Source organism: Adiantum capillus-veneris, chromosome 19, assembly GCF_014529385.1.
Source record: "Adiantum capillus-veneris isolate H3 chromosome 19, ASM1452938v2, whole genome shotgun sequence".
In the NCBI taxonomy this organism is placed as follows: Eukaryota; Viridiplantae; Streptophyta; class Polypodiopsida; order Polypodiales; family Pteridaceae; genus Adiantum; species Adiantum capillus-veneris.
In genome coordinates this window covers 152,534,713-152,560,707 of record NC_140949.1, presented here as the reverse complement: position 1 = coordinate 152,560,707, position 25,995 = coordinate 152,534,713, and the positions used below count along the sequence as shown (strand labels likewise).

General features: G+C 44.2%; 1 protein-coding gene across 2 annotated transcripts; it reads right to left on the bottom strand.

Annotated features, from left to right (window-relative positions):
- Nucleotides 1–215: 215 nt before the first annotated feature.
- Nucleotides 216–25,873, bottom strand: LOC147435093 (oxysterol-binding protein-related protein 3B-like). Of its 2 annotated transcripts, XM_086491444.1 has the most exons (11): nucleotides 25,713–25,870; nucleotides 25,516–25,635; nucleotides 25,349–25,442; nucleotides 2,351–2,467; nucleotides 2,190–2,262; nucleotides 1,916–2,034; nucleotides 1,707–1,828; nucleotides 1,417–1,593; nucleotides 953–1,097; nucleotides 691–869; nucleotides 216–610 (listed from the first exon to the last, which is right to left on the bottom strand). In XM_086491444.1, exons 2-11 carry the CDS (start codon nucleotides 25,584–25,586, stop codon nucleotides 367–369), a joined length of 1,341 nt encoding a protein of 446 aa, XP_086347570.1. In that variant the 5' UTR covers nucleotides 25,587–25,635; nucleotides 25,713–25,870; the 3' UTR covers nucleotides 216–366. The 2 variants fall into 2 exon arrangements, with proteins under 2 accessions (XP_086347570.1, XP_086347569.1); XM_086491443.1 differs by having other exon boundaries at nucleotides 25,516–25,873.
- Between the last annotated feature and the right edge of the window lie 122 nt (nucleotides 25,874–25,995).

Here is a 25,995-nt window from a genome sequence, read left to right as displayed (position 1 = left end):
CGGACTTTCTAGCTTTGACACCATTTCAAGGTATTGCCCCCATTTGATGGTTGGACTGCACTTCACGACACAGACTTCAAATTGAGAAAGCACAAGCAAGAGTGACAATCGAGCACCACAAGGAACATGTCACAGGCAAAGCTTTCAAGCCCCACTGTTAAATGAAGAAGAGAGAGAGAGAGAGAGAGAGAGAGAGAGAGAGTCTATACATTGCCTTGTGGAAAGCAGGATAATGTGGCTCAGATTATATTTTCTGCTAAAACTACAAAAAGTGCAGGAAAACTTTCCTGCCCATAAAAAATAGTGTGGAATACACAAGCCCATGTTTTGCCGGCGAACTGAGACAATATACAAATTGTGAGAACTCTATGCTTCGGACTCTTTGAATTGCCATGGGTTGAATTCTAGACTCTTCACATCAATATTCGGTTCGCTTGAAGAAGCATCTATTTGGGCTCTGTGCTCCGTGTACTTGCCATTGTATTCATAAATCTCCATGTCACCCCAGGGTGTTGAAGTGACATCTCCAGTAAGCCTAAACCATTTAGGGACAAACTCTTGATTTGAAGACTCCCTCAGTCTCTTTTCAGCTCGTTGTCTTTCTTCCATTCTGGCAGCAGAGTAAAAACCAGATTAGTAAAACACAAGATGAGTAAACCCCTTTGATGTACAACAATCGCAGGCACTCACCGCGTCTTCTCAACTCCTGCCTTGTTGAAGTCCCCCATTTCTAGAGCACATCTATCAGGTCGAAGACGAGAATCTGATGGAAGTAGCTCCTTTGGTGCAGTCTCAAAGCCGTTAAGCTTGTGTGCAAAGTGAGTGTATTGAAACTTGTCATTTGCAGGTGTCTCTGCAACCTTCCACACCTGACCCCATTGAGGAAAAACATTAACCATATTCGACAGAAACCTGAGGGTCACATTTGCTTTGCTCAAGCCAATAATCATACCTCTTTCAACTCTGTGCCAGGTAGTGGTTCCCCTTCCATGTCGCAGGGTTGATAACTCATAAAGCTATTCCATTTACCGGTCATGAGAATCTTTGGCTCCTCATCCTTGTTATACACATATCCATCCACTTCATACCGGCCAGCTCTGTTAACCCAAAATTGTCACGCTGAATAATTGTTTCACCAAAAGCACAACTCTAAATTTGGGATACAGTTTTAAGACGTCCACTTTGGAACAGTCAGTAAAAATTAAGAATGACAAGAGGGGGTGGATGTCCATGGTTCTTTTAAATGCTCGAGGCAAATGAAACCAGAAAAAGATAAGAGGCTTTGAGAAAAGACATGTCACATTAAATCTGCAATGAAAATACTATATGACCCAATTGGGCATATAACACTTATAGGTTCATCTCATAGACAGACCCTAATTATTAAGGGACATATAGGTGGGATGTGTATCTTACCCAAACCAGCCACAAGGTTGAAAATACAACACCACCTTATCTCCAGTCGTTAAATTTGACATGACCATTTCACCAGGAGAATCCAACCATGTTCGTCCAAAAATAAGATTGTTCACCTTTGTGGGAGGAGGAACCAGGTCTAGAACCTCACCGGTCCTTTTCAAGGTGACCCTTGTTCTGACGTGTGCCACAATACCACAATTAGGACCCAATGCTCAGACAATTCTGGCAATTTTTCTTCTTTCCACCCAAGTCAAATATGAGCATTTATATAAATAATAGAGGAGCACCTTCCAACAGGATAAACATCCACAGAGTTCCCAAGAAATCTGGTCCTCAGTTTTGATGTCACATCGTATGTAAAATGCTCATTCTCTGCATGACCACAACTCATAGGAGGGTGATGACTTACCTGCAGTCCATTATAAGTGACTCGTCCTTCAGTGCAAGACATACAAACCCTTAAATGTAATGTATGCAGCAGTTGCTCAGATTTTACCTGTTCACTAATAAAGTTTATTCCTAAATGATTCGCCACTTCAAAAGTCTCTCCCAGGATCGGATTGAACGGTTTCCAGGTCCGTTGATATGGGAAGTAAATTGAAACCGCCCAGGTTGCTGACAAAACATTCATACATCAATCTCTCTCTTTGAAAAATATAAACTAAATGTTAACAATGAACACTACAAGCTAATGCACCCATTCCTTCAGAGAATGTGCAACTAAATAATATCAATGCAACACTACAGAGTAATGCAGCAATCTCGCTTACTTGCATATACCATCTTCAAATAAGGATCCTCACACTGATCTGCCAAATCAAGAAGATTCCCATATTCCAAAATCTGCGTTCACCATGATTCACCCTATCCTTCTTATCACACTCATTTTTTAATCACAGTGTGTTTTTTGAGTGAACAGAAAATCTGATACCTCAGCCATTCTTTGAAGCATGGTCATTGGTTCAAATATGATAACAGGAAGTGTGACCATGGACGTCACATCGGAACCTATATACTTGTGCATCATTTTCCAGTAACCCTCTCGCTCCTGCACAATCCAACAAAAAGCCTTCAGCAAACCATGTGAGCATCGACATTCAATGCTGGTCTTTTACAACTGACAAGAGAAAAAGCTTTGCATGATTCATTTTAAACAAGAAAACAACACATGAAATCGTAAAATACCAATTGCTAGTACGGTTTCTCAATTTTCTTCAAAAAAAATGCAGATAGACTTGAGGTAAGCACGTGTAATATTATTGCAGGCATATGACAATTGGGTGTCATCCCAATATTGAAGTTAAAAATTACATGAACAGGTTAGAGATCTTTCCAGTTTTTAAAAAAAAGAAAGTGTCCAAACTATATTTGATGGAGTCGATGTGAAAGGTTGACACAAATTGCTTTTTTGTTCCGTATATCCACAAAGGAAAGGCTCGGCTCTCAAATTTGACAGTTTTGCAATGTGTGAAATACTACTCTGACATTTTTGAACAAGTATCAAAAGGAACCAACAATGATGTGGGTTAGAGAAAAACATAGTACTTGCTCTAAATACAAAACTCAGTCACATTGAATATATCTTCAGACGGTCAAAGACGTCTCTCTAGGGAAAGGGATGCAACCTGTTCCAAGGAGCAAGGTAGGAGAAAACTATGAAGGGGAAGAATGTAACATGCGTCTACTTGCCGAGTATGTAGGAGTGAAATCTCTAGCCATATTGAATAGTGGAGCTGGTATTGCCATTACCTACAACGGATATGTGGGAATCCTGGGGAAACCTGCTATACGCAAAACACACCTCAAACTTCAATTAGCTAATGAAAAAGGTGGTAGTTTCTTTTTGTGGAATTGACTATTAAACATAAATTTGCAATAGTAGATTTTGGCAAGAAATATAAACAATTGGCACAACCTTGCTTGATAGGAAGAAGCGGAGTATAGAAATGCAGAGGCAACGAAGGTATCAAATGCAGAGGCAACGAAGGTATCATGGGAGACTCATGGAGTCCCTCTTATTGGTGATGGGTGGAGCAACATCTTCAAGACCTCAAGAGTAGAGATGCTACTTGACTCCCATGACGCATCTCGAAGTGGAAAGGCCACTAGGACCCAGCCTGAGTTGCCCCTGGATAGGCCAATTCATTAGACTTTGGATCTCTTGGAGATTTAGTCACAAGTACCTCATAAAGTAAGCATTGTCGAGGCGCATGAGAGTCAGTTTGTTGAGGAGTTTAACTACTCAGCAGGTTTTGCATCAGAAGTAGATGTCCCATTATCTGAGATCTTGCCCACACAATTCTTTGTCGTTGGCCCATCGAGATCTCTAGATGTTTCTTTGTGGAGTGGGCCACTATGTGTCGACATGTTTTTTGTGCAATTGTCACGAAACATGTCTCGTTTTCCTTGGCCTAGAGAGAGCTCCCATGATCAAATTCAGAGTACAAGTTCTACATGAGGACTCCTTTTGGACGAGGAAAGTTCTTTATGACACCAAACGACAGTTGAGATCAACTACTTTATGGACAATAGACAGTTTGCATATTTCTTTGAGCGCCAGTTTAGTGAGGCCTTGGGAAAGCTGGTTTGGTCAAAGAGATGTTGTCACAACCCAGTGACGTGGCGTGCCTTGTACACACACAGATATCCTCCCCTGGCTGGCCAAATTAGGGACCCTACTGAACTGCTGACGTGGCACTGCAGACCCGGAAAGTGCAGCGCTGTGCTGACGTAGCATGTACGGACCCCCATGATTTGGGGCGGGGCGGATTTTCAGGCTGATCACATGGAATGTCTACGGCAGCTTTTGGACCTGTTTTGGCTATGCAAGGCTAGTGACTCTAGTCTTCAAAAATTTGAGGCATCTGTTGACAAAGGAGCGGAGTAACTCTCCTCTTGTGCAAACCCACTGCACCAGATCTCTGGCCAAGCTGAATTCTGGGTTCCATTTGGAATAGACTCTGCTAAACCAAAAGCTTCGAGGTAAAGTTTCACAATCTGAGGAGTATCTGCTAGTTCCTCCTCCTCCATCCACTTCGCATCTAATGCAGGATAGTTCTGGAACTTAACCAAGAACCGCCTTCTTACTTTACCCTTATTCTTTGTGTCCTTAGGTGCCAAAATCTGTTCAGGAACAAGGATCTCCTTGTTTTCCTCCACTTCTGGTTGCTCATCAAGCTCCCCATCTTCAGGCACATCACCTTTAAAAGGTTTCAAGAGACTCACATGAAATGCATTGTGAATCCTCCAAGTGTCAGGCAGTTTCAGTCGGAAGGAGACATCATTGATCTTTTCGGAGATCTGGAAAGGTCTGTAGTATCTCATACTAAGCTTTGGAAAAAGCCTCTCCTTTCCCTTTTTCTTTCTCAGGCGTGCCTTCTCAAAACGTAAGAGCACCCAATCATCCTCCTTCAATTTCAAATCACGACGATGGCGATCCGCTACCTTTTTCTGTCGTTCTTGAGATTTCTGCAAAGCCTCGCGGACCTTGGCAAAAGCCGTTTCTCAGTCGCGCTTATACTCATCAGCTTCAAAAATCTCATCTTTCGTGCTTAGGAAGGGTGGAACCTTCGAAGCACCTTTAACAATCTCAATTGGCACCTTCCCCGTCAAAGAGTGTATCGTGTTATTGTAGGCAAATTCCACCAAAGGTAGATACTTTTCCCATCGAGTCTTCTAATCCGAAATATAAGACTTCAATAAATCTAAAACCATTGAATTGGCAATCTCAGATTGCCTGTCAGTCTGTGGATGGAAAGATGACGAGTACTGTAACCGCGTGCCAATGTTCTCCCAAATTGCCTTCCAAAACAAACTCGTGAATTCGGGGTCCCTGTCGGAGACAATCGTCTCAGGCATGCCATGTAATCTAAAAATCTGGGCCACAAACAGTCTCGCTAAGTGATCTGGCTTAACTGTTTTCTTCACTGGAATGAAATGAGCTTGCTTGCTAAATCTGTCAATGACAGTCCAGATACCATCGTGACAACTCTGCGTTCGCGGGAGATCAAAAATGAAATCCATTGCAACACTTTCCCATGGGCAGGTGGATATGGGCAAAGGCTGTAACAATCCCTGTGCTTTATGCCTGTCAAACTTGACCTTCTGGCATACCAAGCAACTGCGCACAAACTCGTCCACATCCTTCTTAAGTCTCGGCCACAAGAAGTATCTCTCTACCCCTTTCATGGTAAAAGGCGGACAATGGCATTCAGTCATAACCTTTTCCCTCAACGGCTGTGTAACGCACAACAAGGCTTTCCTCATCAAGTAGCCGTCTCGAATGGAATATCCTGCTATTGTCTCTCCATCCCGTATCCGTGTGAAAACGTCTGCAAAATCTGGATTTGTGCCATACTGGTCGACCATATCCTCGAAGCTCCTATGATGTATCGCGGAAATAGCCAAAACCAACGACTTCCGAGACAAAGCATCTGCCACCAGATTCTTCTGTCCCTGAACATGGACAATCTGAAAGTGAAATTGTGACAAGATGTTCGCCCACCGCATCTGCTTTTCCGATAGCTGCTTCTGTGACAAGAAGTAGCGTAAATTCTGGTGGTCTGTAAAGACGGTAAAATCCGCTCCGAGTAGGTAGTGTCGCCACTGAGTAAGAGTATGGATAACCGCCAAAAGCTCTTTCTCATAAATCTGAGTTGTCTTTCCAACCTTGAGAACAATCGGCTCTCGTAAGCAATGACATGGCCTTCTTGCATTAAGACCGCACCCAAACTACGACCACAAGCATCACAATATACTTCAAATGACTTCTGCAAGTCCGACAAAGTCAAAACTGGTCCCGTAGTCAATTTCTCTTTCAAAGTCTAAAAGGCAGTCACCTCTGTGGGTCCCCACGAGAAAGGGACTCCTTTCTGTGTCAAAACATGCAAAGGGGAAGCAACCTCTGCAAACTTTCTGATGAACCGTCTGTAGTACGAACACAATCCCAAGAAGCTTCTAACTTCATGCACATTCTTCAAATCGGGCCAATCACGGATAGTCTCTATCTTGGCCGGATCCATTTGCACTCCTGCCTTGCTGACACAATGTGTCCCAAAAAGTGTATCTCTGGTAGGAAAAATTCACTTTTCTTCGCATTAATCACTAACTTGTGATCTTGTAATGCCTGAAAGACTTGAAGTAGATGATCTCTATGTTCTGCCTCATTCTTGGAGAAAACAATGATATCGTCAAAGAAAGTGCCAACAAATAGCCTGTACTCTTGAAGAATCATGTCCATCATCCACTTAAATGTCGCAAGAGCATTGGTTAAGCCAAAAGGCATCACCAAAAACTCAAATAACCCAAAAGTCGTCCGAAAGGCCGTCTTGTAGACGTTTACCGAAGCGATTCGAATATGATGATACCCACTCTTCAAATCAATCCTACTAAAGCACGACGATCCATATAATCTGTCAAGTATATCATCGATCCTAGGAATCGGAAATTTGTTCTTGATGGTGATTTTGTTGAGAGCTCTATAATCGATGCACGTTCTCCAAGATCCGTCTTTCTTCAAAACCAACAACACTGGAGAGCAATACGGTGAAGTACTAGGCTGGACAAGACCCTTTTCCAAGAGGTCTTTCACTTGGTTCATAATCTCTGCGTTTTGTGCTCGGCTCACACGGTAAGGTGGTCGGTTCGGTGGTGTGCTTCTAGGTATCAGATCAATAGTATGATCTTCAGAACGAGCAGGTGGTAACTCGCTTGGCAGGCCCTCTGAGAAGCAATCGGCATGAGAGTGGAGAAAATCTTGGCGTTCTTTTGTTCAAGTCAAAACACATTCGGCCTTCATCCGTAGTTCAGTTCTCTCCCAAAAAAAAGTGAGTAAAAAACGAAGTTCATCAAGTACAATCTCTGAGCCCTTCATTTATCAAAGTCGCATTCTCGGCCGGGTAGTCAACCATGGCGGTGTTTTTGTGGTAGCAAGAGATTTCGAGTAGAACGTCACAACCTTCCAAGGCAATTACATAAAACTCCACATGCCCTAAACATCCCTATCATTGCAAACGACGTTTGCCAATGCTCGGTGTAATGGCAACATCCTGTCCGGGTGCCACTCGAACTACCTCCGCCTGTGGCCTCAGATTGGCCAAATCGAGCCACCAATTCAAGAAGTTTGCCTTGGCTCCTTCAAAAGAGCTTCCTGATCTATCCCTTTGCACGACAAAGTTTGTACTTTCATTCATTTGATTCGGTTCAAGCCCCACGCAATATGATACCAGTTCTGCTTTTTATCTACCTTTTCTGCCACGTCCCTCAGCTACTTTAGAACTTTCTGGCCTTTCTTCACCCTGTTCATTCGGTGCCTTTTTAGGGCACTTCGAGGAGATATGCCCAGTTTCCCCACATTCAAAGCACTTCCCCTCCTTTATGTAGAGAGCCCTCTCTTGAGGAGTAAGCTTGGGTCATGCATCCTTTTCTTTCTCTTCTAGGTTGCTCTTTCTTTTCTACTTTCATTTTTTGAAGTTTGTTCGGCTCTTTGCGTCATGATCTCAGGGGTAGGTCAGACTGTCAGACTGAATGGCAAAACCACGTTTCACATGACTCATCAACTCCTGAATGGAAGCTGACTTTTGTTCTAAGCAGACCCAAGGTAAACCGCTCAATCTGTTCCTCGAACGAGATCATCTTAAATGAAGAGGCGGGTAGAAAAGAGCTCCAGAATCTCTCACAATAAGTGTCCACTGTATCCTTCTTGGCCGTCCGAAGATGGTTCCAAGCAGTTCGTATATCACGTTTATACTCTCGAGTCAGCCAAGAAGAAATGAAAAGCTTTTTAAATTTCAGCCATTTAACTGGCGCTGTCTTGTTCAATAGAAGCATGGACCACCAAGTTCGAAGATTCCCCCTTAAAGTAAGAGGCAACTCTCCGAATCTTAAAGTGCTCTGAGTGACGCCCTCCCGCGAAAGCGATCTCAAACTGCAGTACAAAAGACAAAGCCTTCGAAGCATCTCTATAACCAGAAAACGTGTCAAATTTAATTGACTGTCCACCTTCCTTCAACTCTCGGACTTTCTTGCTTTTATCTTCCAGAAAGTCATATTGATTGGCTTTTATAAACATTCGTCTTCTTTGCATAAAAGTCACTGTCATTAGAGTCTGAACTGTCTGTAAACAAGTCCTTTGTAGAACTGTCACTCACGAGGTGAGATTTAGACTTCTTTGCCTTTTTCTTGCCTTTTCCGAAGCGTTGCTTTTTGCTTCGCTTTTTGGTCTTCTTCACTCGAGTCAGATGAGCTAGAAGAACTACCAGAAGAAGAAGAAGAAGAAGAAGAAGAAGAAGAAGAACTGGGTACTCCTTCAAATCTAACACGCTTCTTTTGCTTTCTTGCCTTTTCGAAGGTAGACTGACGACCCAAATAACTCGGGAAGTCCGTGCCTTTCTTCTGCTTTTTGCCGTGCTTTTTAGCTTTGCTTTGCACGTCAAAAAGCTGAGCAATTCATGCATCAACCACCTCTTCTAATTCTTTCTCTGTATACTTCTTGGGAGTAGGAGGTTTCTTGAGAGCGGGTTTTTGGGGTGGCTCTGTGGTTTTCTGCCACTGCGTATGCACTTCCTCCAAAGAGGTCTTGCTCATATATTTTGCCACTTAGGGGTCCTTGGCAAAATTAAGCATCATCTTTGTTGCATCGCCAATCAATCGTTGACGTTCCATCTCTCGACGCTCCGCCAAATAGGCCGACGCAGGCAATACTCCTTGCCTAAATCTTCGTTGTGATCCCTTCCCGCATCTCCGGATGCAGAGGGAGTCGACTGATCTTTGCCTGAAGCCATAGGTGCCGCGGAAAAAAAATTGGGATCGGATTTCCCATAGAAGAGAAATCGGTCATGCTCTGATACCACTGTAACAGACTTGGACACTCCAAGTCAAGAATAACCACTTCAAAACAATTCACAGTTAACAATTTATTCGACATTGGCCCGGCGGAGTTCCGTAACTAGAGATATTGGCCCCAAAGACTAGCGCCCCTTTCGGTATTTCTTTTTGTATTAATCTGTGTTCAAAGTACAAGAGTGCGGGCAAGCGCTCACACTTAGACTCTGCGTCCAGATGCTCTGAGTTGTGAGTAGCCTACCAACATATTTAAAGAGATTGCAAGGGATGCCAAAAGCAAAGCCCCAAAAGCTTCAAAAGCTGTCCCAAAAGCTGAAAATCAAAAGCTTGAAAAATAAAGCAAAAAGGGGTTTTCTCTCTCAAGCTCTCATGAGCCCCTAAATAAAGCAAAAGCTGGCTCTCTCTCTCTTGCAATTGCGTAGCAAAGCAATGCCTAAATCAACGCCCAGCTTTACGTAAAATACGCCGCGATTTGCGGGCTGCCACGTCAGCAACTGCATGGAAATGCCACGTGTCAAACTCTCCGACATTTGCGGGGCTGTAGTCAGCAACTGCAACATTTCAGGGCAGTTCCTTCGCGGGTATGCCATGCCAAAGGGTGTATGTGTACACATGGGCAACCACGTCACCAATTTATGACATACGGACCCCCGTGATTTGCGGCGGATTTTCAGACTGATCGTACAGAATGTTTATGGCAGCTTTTGGACCTGTTTTGGCTACGCAAGGCTGTGGAAAAAGCTACGCAAGCTTGCTTTAATTTTATTTAGCTAGCTTGTGAGAGAACTTGATTTATTTCTTGTATGCTTTTTATGGCCAGCTTTTGGGACAGCTTTTGGGGCTCTGCTTTTGGGCATCCCTTGTAACCTTCAAATAAGTGGATAGGCTTCCCACTTCTCAGAGCATCTAGACGCAAAGTTTGAGAGTGAGAGCCTCCCACTCACATTGTACTTTGAGTTGCAGATTAATACAAAAAAGAAATACCGAAAGGGCCGTCAGTCTTTGGAGCCAATATCTCTAGGCACGGAACTCCGTCGGGCCAATGTTGAATCAATTATGAACTGTGAACAGTTTTGAATGATTTATTGTGGTGTCGCGGTAGATTCTCGACTTGGAGTGTCCAAGTCTGTTACAGATGTACGTCTTGGTACTTCCCCTTTACTTTTGAGGTGGACGGTGAATGGGTCTCCCCTGCCTCTCTTATAGTATGGTTGTGCGCAGATTTGAATCCTTTTTTGGAGGCACGGCCTAGGGGTCTCACAATCACTTGGCTTTGGTGAGCTACTACAAGAAGTGTTTACAGCGGATGCTTTATGTTAGGTGCAGCAGAATGAATGTTTGCGCTTTGCTCAAGACGAGTGCTCCGAACTGTGCTCAAGGTTCCTTTTAGTTCTTATAACAGGGAGAGCCTTCCGTTCTTAATGAGAGATGCTATGATCACAAACAAAGTGAATGGACATTGTGCGTGCAAGTGTATGAGACTGAGAGATAGAGAGAAAAGAGAATACGACACCAGAGACGTAAAACCCTCCTCCGAAGGCCCCACTCTCTATGGAGAGAGCGGTCTACTTATGATTGCACAAATCTCTACAATGCTTGGACTTGCCGACGATGTCGACGACGATGAGGACGACGACGAGACAGGCTGAAATCTGCAAATCTTTATCTGCTGAATGCTGACTCTATGTCGATGACGATGTCGATGGCGACGATGCGACGACAACGCGCTGAAAACACAGATGCTGAAATCTGCGTTTTCCAGGCTGAAACTGTAAACCTTGTAGAAACTGATCGTGCGGCGAGGAACTGCTGCGGGAAGGTGAGATCTCCGAGGTTCGGGCCTTGATTTGTGGTGTCTAAGGGCTGAAAACTGAAAAGGCTGAGGTTTCTTGATGTTATGAAACCGGCCCGTAGGGCGGTAGGCGTTGGCTTTCACCCGAAATTCTTTACTTTACTTTAGACACACACACAGAGAACGTGCAAAGGAAACCTGCAACACACACACACGGCTCAGAAGCTAAAATGCCCCGAGTAGACGCCGACAACCTGTAGGCCCCAAAATTGGCGCCCCTTTCGGTATTTCTTTATTCTTTGAGAGGGTAAATTACAAAGTAGAGTCCTAGGAATCCTTTACCTATATCCCGCTATATAGTACTTGATTTGGCCAAATTTCGACAACATAACAGCCCCAAAACTTGCGCGAAACCAATTCCCCAGCTAGAACTCACTTCCACTAGCATATACCCTATGATTCCAGCCCAAAACAGTAAATTCAGCTCGCTGTATTTACTGGTTTTTGCCCTGTTTTCAGCCCCAAACAGTCCCCTAACTGTCCTTCGCCAGTGGGGCACTATTCCCAATGGTTCTGGCTCCGGACGGCTGAAAAACAGTCAATTTACAGCGCATACACAACGCTGAATTCGCACCTATACGGTGAGGTTATGACCCTCACCGGTGCCTGCTTTGGAGTAGCAGGTAGCTACCCCTGTTCTTGCTCAAGGAGACTCTTGCCTCAACCCAAAAGCATGCAACCACACAGTTGTACATCAGTCAAATGAAGAGCCCTCTTGTGGGGCATCACATAACTGCATGTAGGGGGGAGAGAGAGCAGTGTGTAGTGTGCAGGTCATCACTCCTAGCACCACACTGTACATAGAGAGGAAAGCAAGCACTCCATAGCTCTTAACCTGTGACAGGCTCTCAATGAAGTATCCCCCCATCATAAATCGAGCGCCTCCTCTACTGCCCTTGACCTGTAATGCATCTGTGAACAAATAGATGCAAAAAGGGGAAGGTTTCCATGGCTGCCAAAACCTGCATATCGCTGAAAACGTAGCAAAACAGCCCTCTAAACACGCATATGATGCCTTCCAATGCTGAAAATCAACTCCTATGTCCTAGGTTAAGTCATGGGAAGCTCAAAAATGGAGAGAAATAGCTGAAAATCACAGTTATCGGCCTCCAAAACTGCTCCAAAAAGTCAGTTACGAGTTCTGTTCTCCCAAACTTGGTAAATTGACCAAAAAGTGCCACTTGACACTCATGCATGCAATTTCCTGCATTCAGCTTCCCGCTTAAAAATCTCTCAACTGGTGCATCAGTTGACTTTGCAGCAGAGTACTAAAATGTTCCCCTTGTCATACTGGAGGTAATGACGCGAACACATTTCACGGCCCAAAATAGCAGTTCCCTAAATTTTAGGAGATACTTCTGTTGGGCTCCACTGGTCTTCAGACCATCTATCCTCATTGGGACCGCATCCAAAAGTGCAATGTGGCCCAACTATCGGATACTTTCTGTTGGTAGTTTCACCTTGACTTTATGCCTTTATTGAGTTCACTTCCTAGTATCCACCAACTTGCTAAGTGCAACGCGGGGACCTATATGATCTTGCTCTGAGCCTACACATCCTCTTACTTTACGAGTTTCAGTGCCGACCAACTTTCCGTCTGCGGGTGAAACTACCATTCACATTGACCATACAATGTCCGACCATTTGCAACTTCAAAAAGAGGGTCTCAAAAATTAAACAAAAATCATTGGAAAGAAACCAACAACTAAGGTTAGCAGTTGCCACGTCCTCGTGACATGTTCCTTCGCGGTGAATCTGCAAAACGTTGGGGCTGATCTGGAAATCAAAAACGCTAGGGCTGAAAATGGCTCTGCTGTCGCCGAATGGCCTGCAACTGCAAAACGCTAGGTCTCTTGTTGAGTCTTCTGTCGCCAGGGATCTGCAAAAGCAAAAACGTCAGCTGATCTGGTCCAAAAACGTTAGGGCTTGGGGTTTTGCTGAGAAGTTGCATGTTGAGCAATGGTGCTCCTGTTGCCTCTTCTGCCAGGAAGTGCTAGCGCTAGGTTTGCTTATATACAAACTTACTCAATTTGCCCTACCTACTTTCCAACAAAAGTCACTTAAAAATAATAAGTGAAAAATGTCAAAAATAGAGAAAAAAGGCTAAATGCACTGGAAAATTCTCCTGAAGGATTCTGATGGATTCTGATGGGAATGCTTATGATCATGATGTGTGCAACCAGAAGATATGCCATCTACACTAAGTGACTGGGCATGCACGGTCTACGAATAGACTCACAAGTGCCAGATCACTTCTAATCTAGACTGACTGGACTGACTGAACCCTTGTCGTGCTGTAGCTTGTCAACAGACACATAGGGTTGGATGTGTCACGTGACATCCCTTCCTTTTCAAAGTGAGGTACTGGTACCGAACTGTATGGCGTCGAGGGAGATTGCCAATAGCATCCGGAATCCTAGAAGAGACTCTTCGCCGACCCACTCTAATGTGTGGGTCGTACGGTACTTGAACTTCATAAAGGTCTGCAACGCTTGCTTCTTTGGGCCGCGCCGAAAGCGACACAAAGTCGTCTGTGGCTCCTTCGATGCTTCAACTTTGTCAAGTGTCATGCTTCTTTCTTCTTCAAGAATCTCCATGGCTGAAAATTCCTCAAACCATTTCCAACACAAAACCATGAACATACCCATTCCATGTAAAGTGAATGAAAAAAATATTGTCTTCTCTAAAGACTGTGTATGCAATGTAGATGAACATAGAGACGGAGTGACAAACCGTTCATCAAACACATGCAAACAATGAGAACGAATCTTTTCTTTCTGATCTAATTCAATCAACTGTGGCAATTCACAACGGAAATGCCCATGCTTGGTGCTCATACTTTCATGTGCTCTTTCTACAAATGTGTCATGCCAAGGAAGAGACATGGAATGTGACTTCCTTGAATGCATACTTTTCAGCTTTTCATGAACAATCCGCATACATTCATGCTCATTCATGAGCGAAACGTGCTCAACGTACAATATGTCATGCCTAGGAAAAGGGATCACATAAAGACGCTGTCTAAAATACAAGAAACGATAACGAATGGAACACTTGAATAATGCGTGCGTATCAATCATGCGAACACATAATACTTCCTGTGAGGGTTCTTTGGACCTAGGCTCGAGAGCCAAGATCGATTCTTCCTGAGGGGGTTCTTGGGACCTAGGCTCGAGAGCCAAGATCGGTTCTTCGTGATTGATCGAATCTGCAACGAGGTTAGCTTCGCTAGAAAAAGCATCAACTAACACATCATCCTTGTGAACAATCACGTCCTCTTTATGCAAATCATCATTCCTGTGAGAAATCACATCTTGATCATGCTTGTCAGTGTCATCCAAATCATCATGCTTATCATTGTCATTCAAATCATCATGCTTAGCATCATGCAAATCATGTTGTCACGTGACACATCCCAACCCTATGTGTCTGTGGACAAGCTATACCACAGCAAGGTTCAGTCAGCCAAGTCAAGTCTAGATTAGAAGTGATCTGGCACTTTTGTGAGTCTATTCGTAGACCGTGCATGCCCAGTCACTTAGCATAGATGCATATCCTCCGGTTGCACACAGCATGACCATCAAAATTCCCATCAAAATCCATTAGCATCAGTTAGGGGATTTTTCAAGTGACTTCATCCCATTTTCCCTATTTTTGACATTTTTCACTTATTTATTAAGTGACTTTTGTTGGGTAGTCAGTAGAGCAATTTTGCTAAGTTAATATATAAGTAAACCCAAGTTAGCACTAAATGGCAGAAGAGGCAGCAGGAGCACCTTGCTCAACACGCAACTTCTCAGCAAGACCAAACCCCGCGACTCCTCTGGCGTTTTCTCCACAGAAGACCTAGCGTTTTTGCATCAGATCAGCCTTGGGGATTTGTGCACAACAGATCAGCCCCGGCGTCATCACGACACAGCAAATCAGCCTAACGTTTTTGCATTTGCAGAACCCCGACGACAGAAGGACCAACTTCAGCCCCTGGCGTTTTTGGATTTCAGCAGCAAATTAAGACCGGCAATATTCACCTAAAGTGTAGCAGATTCAGCCCGTAAAGACCATCAGTTTTCAGCCCTAAGAAACCTCATTTTTCAGCCAAGAAAACGCAGCCAAAACAGTCATTTTCAGCCACCGAAACAGTCCCGAAATTCAGCGATTAGAAGATCTCAGATTTCAGCCATCGTCGTCGTCGTCGTCGTCGTCGTCGTCACCGTCGTCGTCATGGGCATAGACCAAGCTGCGTAGTCCATTGCATACGCATTGTACACCTTTGTGCAATCAAAACATAGACCACTCTCGCCGACGAGAGTGGGGCCTTCGGAGGAGGGTTTTACAACCTCTCGGTGTCGTATCTCTTCTCTCTCCTTCTCTCAGGCTCATTCACTTGCACGCACAATCCACTCACTTTGTTCGTGACCACAGCACTCTACAAGACGGAAAGCTCTCTCTTTCCCTAAAGAACTAAAAGGAACCTTGAGCAATAAAGATCACTAATCTTGAGAAAAAACAACATTCATTCCGCTGCACCTAACATTGGTATCAGAGCTTTGGAAGTGTTCTGCATTGCTCAAGGGAAGAACCACAAGAACCACAAGAATTTTTTTTGCTTGTTGCGATCGCACGAACCCAAGTTTACGTGGGCGTGGCGATTCCTAATCGTGTTTTGTTGAAGAGTGACAAGAATCCCAAGAAAGAAGGGCTTGTCCAGCCTTCCCTTGTGTCTCTTTTCACTCATTGAGAGCGGACCGTGCACTTAGCGGCCGGCCAATCGACGTGAGGTGGGAAAAAGCAACCTTGGTGTGAGCGCAAGGCCGCCAAGGGGTGCGCCCACAGAAAAGGGTAGAACTCGGGTGAAGAGAAGATCCTTCTCAAACACAGATTGCAAGCGAAAGAAGACCTCAAGAACCCTGGATTCTCACGAATCAAGGACCTTAAGAACCCAAGTTCCTCAAGAACTTAAGAACCCAGACCACAAGAACCCACGACTTTAGAATGGTCATCACTCGAAGCGGAATGGATACTTCGCTTGGAGGTGATGAGCATGAGTGAGGCGAAGAAGAATTTTCCCCACCAGGAGGTTTTTGCGACCCTTCCCCATCTCAAAGATTGCATCAACTCCTATGGAGGAGTTAGACCAAGAAAGAGAAGCAGAAAGAAAAGCCTACGAAGAAGACATGGCAGCCATAGAGCGCCAGTACCAAGAAAGAATGGCAGCCATAGCGCGTGAGAGCGAGCAAGCACGTTTGGAAGCCAAAGCAAGAGAAGCAGAATTTGATCGCGAGAACAAAGAAATGCAAGCCAAGTTTGATCGCGAGAACAAAGCAATAAGGCAAGAGATGTTGCGACTCTTTTCTCGAATACAGGCATAGATGCAACAAGATCGGGAAAAGGAGACTCTCTCAATCTCTTCTTCTCCCAAGCATGACACACAGGATTTGCATGATTGTGTGAAGCATGATGATGATTTGATTGACAATGACTTGCATGATGATTTGGATGACAAGGATAAGCATGATGAATTGCATGAAGATGATGTGATTGTTCAAAAGGATGATGTGTTAGTGGATGCTTTTTCTAGCGAAGCTAACCTCGTTGCAGATATGAGCACTCACGAAGGATCGATCTTGGCTCTCGAGCCTAGGTCAACAGAACCCCCTCAGAAAGAATCCACTCAAGAAGAACCCCGTCAGGAAGAACAGATCTTGGCTCTCGAGCCTTGGTCCAAAGAACTCTCACAGGAAGTATTGTGTGTTCGCATGATTGATAGGCACGCATTGTTCGAGTGTTCCATTCGTGAAGGTTTCCTGTATTTTAGTCAGCATCGTTATGTGATCCCTTTTCCTAGGCATGACATATTGTATGTTGAGCACGTTTCTCTCATGGATGAGCACGAATGTATGCGGATTGTTCATGAAAAGCTGAAAAGTTTGTATGTCAAGAAGTCACATTCCATGTCTCTTCCTTGGCATGACACAGTTTCCAAAAGATCCCATGATAGTTTGAGCACCAAGCATGGGCATTTCCATTGGGATTTGCCACAGTTGATTGATTTCGATCAAACAGAAAAGATTCGATCGCATTGTTTGCATGTGTTTGATGAACGGGTTGTCACTCCGTCTCTATGTTCATCTACATTGCATACACAGTCTTTAGAGAAGACAATATTTTTTTCCTTCACTTTACATGGAATGGGTATGTTCATGGTTTTGTGTTGGAGTTGGTTTCATGAATTTTCAGCCATGGAGATTCTTGAAGACGAAAGAAGCAGGACTCTAGACGAAGTTGAAGCAAGAAAGGAGATTCAGAAGACTTTGAGTCGCTTTCGGCGCGGCCCAAAGAAGCAAGCGTTGCAGACCTTTATGAAGTTCAAGTACCGCACGACCCACACATCAGAGTGGGCCGACGAAGAGTCCCTTCCAGGATTCCGGTACTGTTGGCGATCTCCCTTGACGCCATACAGTTCGGTACCAGTACCTCACTTTGAAAAGGAGGGGATGTCACGTGACACATCCCAACCCTATGTGTCCGTGGACAAGCTATACCACAACAAGGTTCAGTCAGCCAAGTCAAGTCTAGATTAGCAATGATCTGGCACTTTTGTAAGTCTATTCGTAGACCGTGCATGCCCAGTCACTTAGCATAGATGCATATCCTCCGGTTGCACACAGCATGACCATCAAAATCCATTAGCATCAGTTAGGGATTTTTCAAGTGACTTCATCCCATTTTTCCTATTTTTGACATTTTTCACTTATTTATTAAGTGACTTTTGTTGGGTAGTCAGTAGGGCAATTTTGCTAAGTTAATATATAAGCAAACCCAAGTTAGCACTAAATGGCAGAAGAGGCAGCAGGAGCACCTTGCTCAACACACAACTTCTCAGCAAGACCAACCCCCGCGACTCCTCTGGCGTTTTCTCCACAGAAGACCTAGCGTTTTTGCATCAGATCAGCCTTGGCGATTTGTGCACAACAGATCAGCCCCGGCGTCATCACGACACAGCAAATCAGCCTAGCGTTTTTGCATTTGCAGAACCCCGACGACAGAAGGACCAACTTCAGCCCCTGGCGTTTTTGGATTTCAGCAGCAAATTAAGACCGGCAATATTCACCTAAAGTGTAGCAGATTCAGCCCGTAAAGACCATCAGTTTTCAGCCCTAAGAAACCTCATTTTTCAGCCAAGAAAACGCAGCCAAAACAGTCATTTTCAGCCACTGAAACAGTCCCGAAATTCAGCAATTAGAAGATCTCAGATTTCAGCCATCGTCGTCATCGTCGTCGTCGTCGTCGTCACCGTCGTCGTCATGGGCATAGACCAAGTTGCGTAGTCCATTGCATACGCATTGTACACCTTTGTGCAATCAAGACATAGACCACTCTCGCCGACGAGAGTGGGGCCTTCGGAGGAGGGTTTTACAACCTCTCGGTGTCGTATCTCTTCTCTCTCCTTCTCTCAGTCTCATTCACTTGCACGCACAATCCACTCACTTTGTTCATGACCACAGCACTCTACAAGACGGAAAGCTCTCTCTTTCCCTAAAGAACTAAAAGGAACCTTGAGCAATAAAGATCACTAATCTTGAGAAAAAACAACATTCATTCCGCTGCACCTAACACATGTGTGTCATGCTTTGGAGAAGAAGAGACTGAGAGAGTCTCCTTTTCCCGAATCTCTTGCATCTATGTCTGCACTTGAGAAAAGAGTCGCAACAACTCTTGCATGTGTCGCGCTTGCTCATGCTCACGCTCTATGTCTGCCTTTCTTTCTGCTTCTCTTTCTGCTTTTCTTTCTGCGTGTCTGCGATCCATTTCTGCTTTTCTTTCTGCGTGTCTTGCTTCGTGTTCTAACTTCGTGTCCATCACCATCTTGTCAAAAGCCTCCATAGGAGTTTAGTGCAATCCTTGACGTAGATGGGGAAGAGGGAGGGTCCGAAAAACCTCCTGGTAGGGAAAATTCTTCTTCGCCTCTCTCATCCTCATCACCTCGAAGCGAAGTATCCATTCCGCTTCGAGTGATGACCATTATGAAGTCGTGGGTTCTTGTGGTCTTGGGTTCTTAAGTTCACGAGGAACTTGGGTTTTTGGGTTCTTTAGGGTCTTGAGGTTCTTCTTTTGCTTGCAATCTGTGTTATAGAAGGATCTTCTCTTCACCCGAGTTCTGCTCTTTTCAGCGGGCGCACCCCTTGGTGGCCTTGCGCTCAGACCAAGGTTGTTTTTTCCCACCTCACGTCGATTGGCCGGCCGCTAAGTGCACGGTCCGCTCTCAATGAGTGAAAAGAGGCACAGGGGGAGGCTGGACAAGCCCTTTTTTCCTGGGATTTCTGTCACTCTTCAAAAACACGATTAGGAATCCACACGCCGAAGCGGACTTGGGTTGGTGCGACCTCAACAAGGAAAAAAAAAAAAAGTGGTTCTTGTGGTTCTCTCCTTGAGTGATACAGAACACTGTCAAAGCTCTGATACCAATGTAAGGTACAACGGAATGAATGTTTGCGCTTTGCTCAAGATAAGTGCTCCGAACTGTGCTCAAGGTTCCTTTTAGTTCTTATAACAGGGAGAGCCTTCCGTTCTTAATGAGAGATGCTATGATCACAAACAGAGTGAATGGACATTGTGCGTGCAAGTGTATGAGACTGAGAGATAGAGAGAAAAGAGAATACGACACCAGAGACGTAAAACCCTCCTCTGAAGGCCCCACTCTCTATGGCGAGAGCGGTCTACTTATGATTGCACAAATCTCTACAATGCTTGGACTTGCCGACGATGTCGACGACGTTGAGGACGACGAGACGGGCTGAAATCTGAGAACTCTAAGGGCTGAATTCTGCAAATGTTTATCTACTGAATGCTGACTCTATGTCGATGACGATGTCGACGACGACGCGCTGAAAACGCAGATGCTGAAATCTGCATTTTCCGGGCTGAAACTGTAAACCTTACGAAAACTGACCGTGCGGCGAGGAACTGCTGCGGGAAGGTAAGATCTGCGAGGTTCGGGACTTGATCTGCGGTGTCTAAGGGCTGAAAACTGAAAATGCTGAGGTTTCTTGATGTTCCGTCGCGGTGAATCTGCAAAACGCTGGGGCTGATCTGCAAATCAAAAACGCTAGGGCTGAAAATGGCTCTGTTGTCGTCGGATGGCCTGCAACTGCAAAACGCTAGGTCTCTTGTTGAGTCTTCTGTCGCCAAGGATTTGCAAAAGCAAAAACGCTAGCTGATCTGGTCCAAAAACGCTAGGTGGTTGCTGTGGAGCAAAAACGCTAGGGCTTGGCGTTCTGTTGAGAAGTTGCCTGTTGAGCAATGGTGCTCCTGCTGCCTCTTCTGCCAGGAAGCTAGCGCTAGGTTTGATTATATACAATCTTACTCAATTTGCCCTACCTACTTTCCAACAAAAGTCGCTTAAAAATAATAAATGAAAAATGACAAAAATAGGGAAAAAAGGATAAATGCACTGGAAAATTTCCCTGAAGGATTCTAATGGATTCTGATGGGAATGCTTATGATCATGTTGTGTGCAACCAGAGGATATGTATATGCATCTACACTAAGTGACTCAGCATGCACGGTCTACGAATAGACTCACAAAAATTGCCAGATCACTTCTAATCTAGACTGACTAGACCCTTGTCGTGTTGTAGCTTGTCCACGGACACATAGGATTGGATGTGTCACGTGACACTTTATATCAGTCAGGTACACAACATTGGTCTCTGTGGCTTTCGCTACATCGCCTAAGGTAGACAAAGCTCTGGGCAGTTTTGTATAGACTTGATTACAATCCAAATAGCTACACTTCACCATCTGATGAGAGTATCTTTATCCATAGATGTTTCCTATGGTTTGATTTGGGATTTTACCCCATATAATCTCATTATATATCTTTGAAGTTTTTCCTATATTTCTTGATTGTAGACCTATGATCGACTTTATGTAAATACAAAGGGTCAAAGCCCACTTTTAGTGCAAAGAGAGAGAGAGAGAGAGAGAGAGAGAGAGAGAGAGAGAGAGTACATGTGATGGCGGAGCCATGAACTCACGTTGACTAGTCCCTCCACGCATCCTCTAACGAAATCCCCCTCTCTTTTCATACAGAGATACAATATCATTACGTTCGTGAGAAGACCTTAGATGGTACTATTCGCCTTTGAGTCTGTTAATGTCAGGTGCACCAGAAGGGTTTAAGGATTAACTCGGATCTATACTCCGCACAAACACAAGGTTACTTTACTTCACTCGAGAGAGCTGAACACAACGATAGAGAGAGGCAGAGAGAGAGAGAGAGATGACACCACATGTCAGGTCCCAACCACACTGAAGGGTCCCCTTGCTCTGTTGCCAAAGCAAGTACTTGCTTTAGATTACTTGCACAAATGCAGATACAATGGTCCTAGATGTTGAGATGTTGATAGGATCTTGCTATTGATGCTTGAATCTGAGAGGATAAGGGCTGAAATGCAAAAAAACTGGTGGAACTTATGGGATCTGCATATACTGACGAGGCTATGGGCTGATTTGCTAATGATGATGTCGAGGGTGTTCATGATGACAATGTAGATGGGCTGAAATTTGAAAACGCTGGCTGATCTGCTGTATTGGGCTGAAAACTGAAGACGCTTGTGCTTATGATGTGGGGGATTTTGATCTGATGCTCGGACCAAAACACTGATGGTCTGGCCGATGCTGATGCGAAAAACGATAAGCGTGCTGGAGAGGTACTCCTGGCCAAAAACGCCTGGGCTGATGGGTACTCGATACTTGTACTTAGGGTACTAACTTATGCTTGAGAAGTGACCTCTAGATCGAGTAACACCAATAAAAGAACCCGCGATTTAATTGGTTGGCTAAAATATCACTTATTAGTAAGTTAATGAACTCACTTATAAGAGGTGCTTCACATGCATTTATAAACCTAGGCTCGGTACTAATGATCTCCATGGGAATACTTCCCAATTAAGATATTTATGAGCAATATCTTAAGTATCACGGGATGCCTCAGTCAATTGTCAGTTACAGGGATCTACGCATGACAAGTCTTTTCTGGACAGCATTGTTTGAGAACATGGACACTAAGCTAAAGTAGAGTTCTCATCTTCGTTTCATCAGCAAACACATGGATAGTCAAAAGAGACAAATTCTATTGTCATATATCTACTCAAATGATGTGTCCAAGCATGGTACCACCATCTACCATTGGTTAAGGACACTTGCAATGCCATAGACATGAACAAGGCACACCTTAGAGAAGAGAGATCACTGAGGTAGAAAGAGACAGGACATCTAAGAATGAGAGAAAGAGAAAGAGACAGAGAGAGATCTGGGAAAGGCTCTCCATGTTGGTAACCATCTGCTCGTACAAGTGACCAAGGACATCTGAGAGAGAGAGAGAGAGAGAGAGAGAGAGAGAGAGAGAGAGAGAGATGGGAAAGGCTCTCCATGTTGGTGACCATCTGCTCGTACAAGTGACCAAAGTAAGAGTAGTTGCATATCCTCTGGTTGCACACAGCATGACAATCAGTACCCATCATGAGCAGTTTACACTAAAAAGAACCCTTTTTCCCAATTTACACATTTTTCACTTATTTATTAATAAGTGACTTTTGTTGGAAAAGTGAGTAGGGCAAATTGCTAAGGCTCTATAAGAAGAACCTAGCGCTAGCACTTTTGGCAGAAGAGGCAGAAGAAGTTCCGACAACTTGCAGTGCACCTTCTCAGCAAGACCGGCAGGAGGCCCCAACGTTTCCAACCTACAAAAGCAAATATCGTTTTTGGCTACAGATCAAGCCTATTGTTTTTGCTACAGATCAGCCTGGCGTTTTCAGATTGCGAATCCAGCCTAGCGTTTGTAGATTCCTAGCGTCAGATCAGCCCTAGCACTTCAGCGTTTTCAATTTTCAGCACTTAGACACCGCAGATTCAGCCCTTAGCCTCGCAGATCTCACCTACCCGCAACAGATCCTCGCCGTACCGTCGAGTCAGCCAGCATTTTCAGATTCAGCCCGCTATCTGCAGATTTCAGCATCTGCGTTTTCAGCGCATCGTCGCCGACATAGTGTCGGATATCAGCAGGAAGTCAATAGTTAGCAGATTTCAGCTTTTCAGCCCTAGCGTTTTCAGATTTCATCCCGTCCTTGTCGTCGTCGACATCGTCAGCAAGTCCATTTCATTTAGACCATTGTACCAGATTTGTACAATCTATAGCATAGACCTCTCTCGCCATAGAGGGGGACCCTTGGAAGAGGGTTTGAGAACCGTCTAGTGTCGTTTTCTTCTTTCTCTCTCTCTCTCTCCCAATCTCAGCACCGTCATTCACAATAGCATTCACTTTGTTTGTGATCATTGCACTCTCTCACTAAAGGAACGGAAGGCTCTCCCTTCCATAGTAAAAGGAACCCTTGAGCACAGTTCGGAGCACTCATCTTGAGCAAGATCAACATTCACTTCCGCTGCACCTTACAACTCCCAAAGCTGGCCACTGGACGGCTGCCCTCTAGATGGTTGACTGTCTCTGCTCTCCTCGGCCCGCACTATTGTGGAGAATCGAGACTGGAGACTCTGCCTAAGCCTGAGATCGAGCACACGAGGGTATCATGAGGAGGAAACGCAAACAAGGATCTGCTGCCTACACTCGCATGCTGCCTCTCACATGCCAAAAAAGCTAGACTGGTCCGGCTGAAAACGCTAGCAAAACTGGTTTGCACATGGCAAAGGGCTGGCCACAAGGGCGCCCTGCTGGGCTGAATGCTATATCTCAAGGTGCTCCCCCCAGAGGCCTATATATAGGCCTGTGCTGGCTGCTGCTGACCCAGCAGGCACCTAACCACACCAATATGTCTGGGGTATCCAATCACCACATGCATCCCAATCTTCACTAATTTGTGCACATATTTGAAGATGGTCAAAATTGGATAGTCCTATGGAAAAGATCAATTCTTCATATTAATTAGCCCATTTGGAAGTCTGAAAATATACCACTCGACAAAGAGGTACAAAGCATTAGAATGTTGCATGAGCTTCATCAATCGAATAGATATTGATTGTGATGGGGGATTATGTTACTACTCCTCTCATAACAATAAGATTACATTACTAAAGAATCAAATTCAAACCCAGACATGTTAAACCCAAATACATGAGACATTAAAGAAGTTATGTCACAGGCCTATGATTCAAATAATCATTGGCTAAAACAAAAAAGTGACTTGGTACCTTGGTTAACTATGTTGTTTACCAGATCTAGTATTAACAAAGTCGATTAATAAGCTCAAATGACACAGAAAATTTTAATACCACATTGAATACCAAAACGTAATTTTTCAAAATTAGTAAAAAGCCACAAATAAACAAATGAATGCATATTTATAGTCCATAAGATGCTGTTAATCTCATGCTGAAAATAATATGTATAAGTTGCATTATAATCATCTTTGTTTTCAGAAAATCAGGAAAAAAAGACTCGAGATCTACATATGACATAAAAGTGTGTATTCTCTGTCTTGTTAGATACCAATGATATCCACTCAAAAACAGTCCTTTCATATAAGAATAGTTCTTTCTATTTTATATCAATTGACAATATGTCGTGCTTATTGTTTGGTTTCGAAGCATTTACATTTCCCAACAGATAAGTTGCAGCCACATAGTGATTTATGTTCACAAGCCCTAGGGTTAAGGCCTGATATACCTATAGCCAATTAATGATAAAAAACCTTGCTCAACTCATCTATCAAATACAATAGTAAGCGGTCAAATACAATGATCACCAGCCAACATACAAAGAGAACCAAGAAAATTGAGACACAATGTTTCTTTAAGCATACAGATTGATGCATGCTCATGTGTTTGTGCATGCAAAACAATGTCCAAACCAAGCCACTGCTTGTACAGCTAGCGTGGTAGCTAAGGGACTAATCCGACCAGTGCGTGTACAAAACAGTTTCTTGTCACAGCTACTACCTCCAGGCAAAGTTTGAACCAAATTCCTGCTCATCCTACTAGCAGAAAAGCTGGGATGGTGTGAACAACTTTTGCATGCAAATGATATTGAGATGATAAGTGAAATTATCCTCTTGGCCACAGCAGGCATCAGCCCAGACAAAATACTGCCTTTGATTGAAAATGGCATTGCATACGAAAGCCTTAATGATGCGTTCGCCATGAAGATCCACATTATGCTGCTTCTTCCATAGGGCAAGACCTAAACAGAAGAAGATAAAAACAATAAGCAGAGAGGCGCACCTCCTGTTTCCATCTGCCCTTTTTTGCCTCTTCCTGGGCGTCATCTTCACCGCCATCAGGGTTGATTACTTCTAGGCCCTCGTAACCGAGCAACCTACACAAAAGCGACACATGAACCTTTTATCCACGAGCCAAAAATACAGAGCAGCCGAGATAGTGAAGGTTACCCATTTACAGATTTGTGCATAACATTTCCAAGACTGGACAACCCAGAGGTAATGGCTCCAAAGATACTCATAGCTGGCCGCTGTCGAGGCCTCTATTGGTAACACACGACCCTTCGAAATCTGAAAGAAGAAGCGAGCTTCTGGAATCTGGATTATGTAAATCCCTACAATGCGGAGAGATCGACGGCACCACAAACCCTCGCGTTTGCGCAAATCGAAGTCGACTCCAAAACGCTTCACTGCGGTCGCAATAGCGTGATCGAGAGAGATGAGCAGATCTGACAGAGAGGGCGATGACCGCCTAGAATAGGGGCACAGAGAAAGGTTGCAGACAATCCAGCTCGCCTTCTTAAATTTATTAGCACAGCAGTGAGCAAAAATTTGTTGGAAAGCTGCGTCCTTTTCACACGGTAAGTAACCTATGCTTATTGCCCAATTCCTATAGACAAATCCACATGAAGTAAATCGAGGTCTTAAGTT

Bases quoted from the DNA above. Each gene is read 5' to 3' on its own strand.
- LOC147435093 (XM_086491443.1), bottom strand. From the start codon at position 25,586: ATGAGTATCTTTGGAGCCATTACCTCTGGGTTGTCCAGTCTTGGAAAT. The intron at 2,263-2,350 runs GTATCAGATTTT...TGGTGAACGCAG, and splicing joins TGCTTCAAAGAATGGCTGAG to ATTTTGGAATATGGGAATCT. The intron at 1,098-1,416 runs GTAAGATACACA...TTGGGTTAACAG, and splicing joins CAACCTTGTGGCTGGTTTGG to AGCTGGCCGGTATGAAGTGG.